Below are 5950 nucleotides of genomic sequence, written 5' to 3'. Positions count from 1 at the left end.
GTATTTCATGGCACACTCGTTTTATGCGTATTTGGCGCCACCTAGTGTTGTGGGTGTATTATTGACATGTCAAAGTCTAGACCCTGAATATAAGACGACCGCGTTTTTTCAGATGTATTTCCAAGAAAAAAACATCATCTTATATTCGGGTCAATACGGTAATACTAATTTCATATGATTGGTATTCTACTTCTTATTATATTGCAGGGTTTAAAGCAACAAAAAAATAATCTTTTGACTGAACATTTTTCTTCGACCAAACCCCATTCCTCAGCCATACCTGTCACACACCAAGTTTAAGAGCAGTGTTTTTCTTCTTGTAATTAGGAACGCTTGTCCTCCTAATTAAAAAATTAATTTGTACTACAGAGGTGGCACAGAAGAACACAAAAGTGGCTTGTAGGTACATTTTCAGACGTTTAATGAGGCTCAGAGGTGCCATGAGTGCAATTAAATTCATAAGTTCATGTGGAGATTAAGGTTTTAAATATAACATTTTGAATACAGAAATATGATTTAAATAACTGAAATTATACGCTAAAAAATAAAACTAAATCCGCCAGCAGGTGGCGGCAAGTCACTGACTTTTATCACTGAATCATTCATTCAATTGATTCGTTCGAACGGCTGAATCATTCAGGAATGAAGCAAGTGACTGTCTTTATGAACTGACGGAAATCCGTCGTAGCAACGGAACTTTAATCCCTGCACTTCAGGTCCTGAGAGATTGTGGTGCCCAGGAATCTGAATGACTCCACTGTCGTTACAGTGCTGTCCATGATGGTGAGTGGGGGGATTGCAGGGGGGTTTCTCCTGAAGTCCACTATCTCCACTGTTTTGAGCGTGTTGAGCTCCAGGTTGTTAAGACTGTACCAGACAGCCAGCTCTTTAACCTCTGTTCTGAAGTATTATTTTGGGGGATCTGTAGCTTACTCAAGTTCAATTTAAACTGACTACACTGCTAAATCTGAACACTTTTTTGAGTCCAAAAATGTCTTGGGTTACAAATGTAAGCATGGTTCCTTGAGAAGGGGAATGAGACACAGCATCTGCTGATGCTATGGACGGATATATCGCATTCTGCAGAAAAGGGAGACTGGCGTTTGTCGCGAATAACTCGGCGGATATCGCATTTTGCGTGAAATAAAAAATTTACTTTTCAGTACCGACCAGATACAATACTGATTTTGGCGAAAACAAAAAAAAAAAAAAGGCGTTTATCGCGTTTTGGAACCAAACTCTTCATATATATATATATATATATATATGTATATGTATACACGTGTATGTATGTATGTGCATGTGTGTGTATATTATTTTACTATAAAGTATGACTAGAAACAATGACATTGTTAAATTCTATTTATATTTGTATGTACAGTACATACGTACTTGTATTTATTACTTTATCCTTTTTTTATCTGTATGCCTATATTTTTTTATATTTTATTTTTACACCTAATTTTATGCTATGTGTTATTTTATGCCTAGTTTATCTTTATACATATTTTTATGTTTTTAGCACTATGCTGTTTGCAACAAAAGGATGGCTATCCAATTTTGTATTACTTGCGACTTGTAAAGGCATTCTGATGATGATTTTTTGATGTTTTTTTTTTCTTCCTATTGTTGTAGACACCATCAACGGAGACAGAATGGCGGACAATAGCCCAGGACTTTGAAAGGAAAGGGCAGTTTCCACATTGCCTTGGGGCACTTGATGGCAAGCACATTCACATACAGCCTCCAAAAAAAAGTGGCAGTCTTTACCACAATTACAAGGGCAGGTTCTCTGTAATAATGATGGCTGCAGTAGATGCGAACTACAAGTTCATCTATGCAAGTGTGGGTACCCAAGGTAGGGTTTCAGATGCTGGACTGTTTGCACACTCTGACTTGCGCAAAGCAATGGACCAGGGCCTACTGAACTTTCCTCCACCTGAGCCTTTGCCCAGCTCTGACATAATGATGCCCTACATGTTTGTGGGTGATGAGACATATCCCTTAAGGCATGACCTCATGAAGCCTTATCCATTCAGGCAGATGGAGCACAGTCAAAGAGTCCTGAACTACCGTCTCTCTAGGGCACGACGAGTGGTAGAGAATGCATTGGGCATTCTTGCCAACAGGTTGAGAGTTTTCAGGTCGACCATATGCTTGAATCCAGACAAGGTGGTGAAGATAACAATGGCCTCTCTGTGCATCCACAACTTCCTCTGTGAGCGCAGGTCAGAGGCATATACACCTCCAGTCTTTGCAGACTGGGAGAATGCTGACCACAACATGGTTGATAGAGTCTGGAGGAATCATGGGATGGGGGCTTTTCTGCTGGTGGAGCATAGAACACACCGCAATGCAACTGTACCAGCAAAAATGCAACGAAAAACTATTTTGTCTCACCGGCAGGTAGCATTCCTTGGCAAGAGCAACACATTTAGAAAAGTATAAATAATTTTATGATAATTAAAGTATTCTAAGTTTTTGTCTGGAAATGCATACTTTTTGTTGTGTATGGGTGTACTGCATTGTCTTCTGTTGTTAAAAGTTATAATCTCAATAAACATAATTTCTGTGCTTCAGTTATTGACCTGTTATTGATTCTACGCCCGAGTCCTTAATGACTTGTGGATTGTTTTTTATTTTTTTATCTTGAAACTTTACATGTTGTACAAAAATGTTAACAAATACTGTAACAACTGAATCTATTGACAAGACACTGTCACACTTGTGATGTAATGGCTTTCAAAAATGTACAGACAGACTGTTTTTGTAATTTGGGTTTCAAAGATTTATTGAAAAAAATACAGTATATTGGACCGTAAAAAACCTGCACATTACTGTGCAAAACCCAAATAGTGCTTCTACTTAACACTTCAATGTCAACATAGCCTTTAATAACAGTTAAATATATTCACATATGTTTACTAAGGCAATAGTGCCAAAATGTAAATGCATGTTGTAAGAAAAATCTAAACAAATACTGTTAACAATTTAAGCAATTCACAGCTTCTCAAGACACTTGCACACTTGCGATGTAATGGCTTTGAAAAAATTTACACAACCTCTTTTGTAATTTGGGTTTCAAAAATTTGTTGAAAAAAAAAAAATACTATAGATTCAGTAAAAACCTGCACATTACCATGCAACTCCCAAACAGTGCTTCTACTTACTGCAACGTGCAACCTTTAATAAGTACCAGTCAAAACGTTTGGACACAGGTACACATCCAAGACAATGGGAAAGTGTGTTTAAACTTTTGACTGGTACTGTACATTCAAATAAGTGCAACAGTGCAGAAATGGAACAACAAAAAAAATTCACTTAAAAGTTTCAACATAAATACTGTAACAATGTAAGCTATTCCCAGGCTTTCATAGTGATTATGATCTTGCAGTGTCTGCAAAAAGGTTGGATGAGGACTCCGAGCTGATGCGTAATGAGGACAAGACCGTGCCGGTGGCGGAGCTGAAATGACGGGTTGAAATGTGGATGGTGTGGGTTGTGTGTGTGAAGACAAGGATCTGTTCCTTTCAGTCTCCTGAATGTCATAGATCATAATCATTATGCTCTTTTTCTATCTTGCTAAGTGTACAGGGTCTTAAATTACAACATGGTTGATAGAGTCTGGAGGAATCATGGGATGGGGGCTTTTCTGCTGGTGGAGCATAGAACACACCGCAATGCAACTGTACCAGCAAAAATGCAAAGAAAAACTATTTTGTCTCACCGGCAGGTAGCATTCCTTGGCAAGAGCAACACATTTAGAAAAGTATAAATAATTTAATGATAATTATAATTGATGAAAATTCTGTCATTAATTACTCACCCTCATGTCGTTCCAAACCCGTTAAGACCTTCGTTCATCTTCGGAACACGAATGTTGTTGACAAATAAAATGTCCATAAATGCAGTTATGCCCTAAAATTCAAAATATTGGTGCAAAAATGCTCCTGTATGTGTTTATTGAAATCATATTTATATCACATTATGCAATATCACACCAACAGCGAGTGCAACACACGAGTGCTGTTTGAGTGCAAATGTGATTTTACACAACAGTTCTGTAAATAATAAGTTAATATTGTGTTGTATTTTAAGCATTAGAGCATGTAGCTAGATCAGAATCATAAAGGGACATTATTCACAAGCAGTGACAGAATCAGAAACTCGTGTAATCTGTGCACAAAAGTTTATTAGCTAAGAACTAACACACATAACGCTCACATCCTCATCTTCTCTGAATCTAACAGAACTGCAGACTGGCTGTGTCGAGGTCTGCCAGGCGCGGCTGCGTCGGCTCTGGGACTTAACAACCAGCAGACCGGAAGGTGATGAGAGACGAGTGAAGAGACTTAAAAGCCAGACGGATCACTAAAGTGAGGCCTTTTAAGTTCTGTGGAGGTCACACCTCTCGAGGGTCAAAGAGCCAATGGTGACTTGCACTTTTGGAGGAAAAGTTTACGACTCTTTGTCTTAGAGCATGGTATTATGCATATGTAATTCGATTGGGTGTTGATGCAAAAACTACTAAAAATTCTTAGAACTCTAATATGTTGCATAGGTATAAACATATAATATACACTTTCAATTAGATCATCCGAAGACGAATTCATAGAGACCAAACATGGTATAGATGAAATTGTATTAACTAGTGATCTATCATAAGCATGCATAAAACAGTATACAATACACAAGACCATATAAAAGAACATAATAATCATACACAATGACCTGGGGATATGCACGATAGGAAGGTTATAGAAAAAATGGTCTATGAATTAATGAAATAAATAATTTCCTATAGCAGTATGTAGAGGTGGAAGATTCTCTCTACATACTTTTAGGTCGTAAAGTTTATCTGGTCTGGCTGAGGTGTCCTGGTTGCCATGGTAACCAGGGGCCTGGAGGTCGTTTACAGACATATAGGCACAGAGTCTGGTGTTGGGTCTGTGTTTATTTGTTAATCTAATGAATAATTGATTTGTTAAATCCAATGAACAATTGTGTCTGATTGGTCCAAATGCTAGTGTTTTGGCATGTTTGTAACTTTATATTTACTATTAGTTCTTCATAATTAATTTGAAATATAATTTAAAATGTAACAATTTGAAATGCAACTGAAAGTAATTCAAGATGTATCTGAAATCTATTCAATACGTAACCCAATGTAATTAATTATAACATGCCTATAAGATTAGCCCTAGCAGAAAAAAGACAAAAACACAATATTGGATATGGCTCCATTCATAATGTATGCAACATGCAGCATGTAATGACAGTGGTGAAGGATTTTTTTTTTTATAAATACCTTTTTGTGTTTAGCAGAAGACCGTAATTTTGAGATTACAACATGTGACATTCTACTTGGATTAATTAAGCATTTCTATGGCAACACCATCGATGCCTAAATGAATCTGCAGTGGTCAGGTGGTTCAGTGGTCACATGGTACATGTGGGAGCTCTAAGAAAATTCCCAGTTTAGAAGCTGTAATTACGAGTTCTACGTGGGCATGAATGCTTTTAAAATTTTGGAATCTCTTAATCATGGTAATTACAACATGGCATGAATGCACATACAAGGACTCATACCTTACATCTGGTGGAAATTTTTCTTTGAAGCCATCTTTGATTTTTTGTATTGGCCCATTTTTTTTTTTTTAAATCAAATTCAAATGCACTTAATTAATGTCTAATTTCATGCAAGTGTTTGGTCCGCTGTTTCATGATTGCATCATCAGCTGGACTCTTCCGTAGGACAACATCCTTGTTGAAGGTTCGATGATATGGAGCCCTGAGTCTGTTAAGAGATCAACCACAAGCTGCCTTCGTTCCTCTTCAGAAGACAAATTAAGATATTTTTGATGAAATCCGAGAGCTTTCTGACCCTGCATAGACAGCAACACAACTGAAAAACCCAGGCCCAGAAAGGTAGTAAGGACATTGTTAAAAC

General features: G+C 37.3%; 2 protein-coding genes across 2 annotated transcripts in view; both read left to right on the top strand.

Moving 5' to 3' along the window:
• Nucleotides 1–5950, top strand: part of LOC107743351 (gastrula zinc finger protein XlCGF57.1-like) — a 73138-nt gene that overhangs the window by 22151 nt on the left and 45037 nt on the right. The window lies entirely within an intron of this gene.
• On the top strand, nt 1483–3779 carry LOC107743354 (uncharacterized). The gene is made up of 2 exons (XM_016556535.1): nt 1483–2283; nt 3611–3779. The coding sequence occupies exons 1-2, from the start codon at nt 1801–1803 to the stop codon at nt 3773–3775; spliced, it is 648 nt and encodes a 215-aa protein (XP_016412021.1). The 5' UTR covers nt 1483–1800; the 3' UTR covers nt 3776–3779.

Source organism: Sinocyclocheilus rhinocerous, unplaced genomic scaffold, assembly GCF_001515625.1.
Source record: "Sinocyclocheilus rhinocerous isolate Xijiao unplaced genomic scaffold, SAMN03320098_v1.1 scaffold136, whole genome shotgun sequence".
NCBI lineage: Eukaryota > Metazoa > Chordata > Actinopteri > Cypriniformes > Cyprinidae > Sinocyclocheilus > Sinocyclocheilus rhinocerous.
The sequence above is the reverse complement of the archived record's forward strand: the minus strand, read 5'-3'. Positions and strand labels throughout refer to the sequence as shown.

Excerpts from the sequence above, each read along its gene's own strand:
- LOC107743354 (XM_016556535.1), top strand. The coding sequence starts at position 1,801 with ATGATGGCTGCAGTAGATGCGAACTACAAGTTCATCTATGCAAGTGTG. Across the intron at positions 2,284-3,610 it reads GGGAGAATGCTGACCACAAC|ATGGTTGATAGAGTCTGGAG; the intron begins ATGGTTGATAGA and ends TTAAATTACAAC.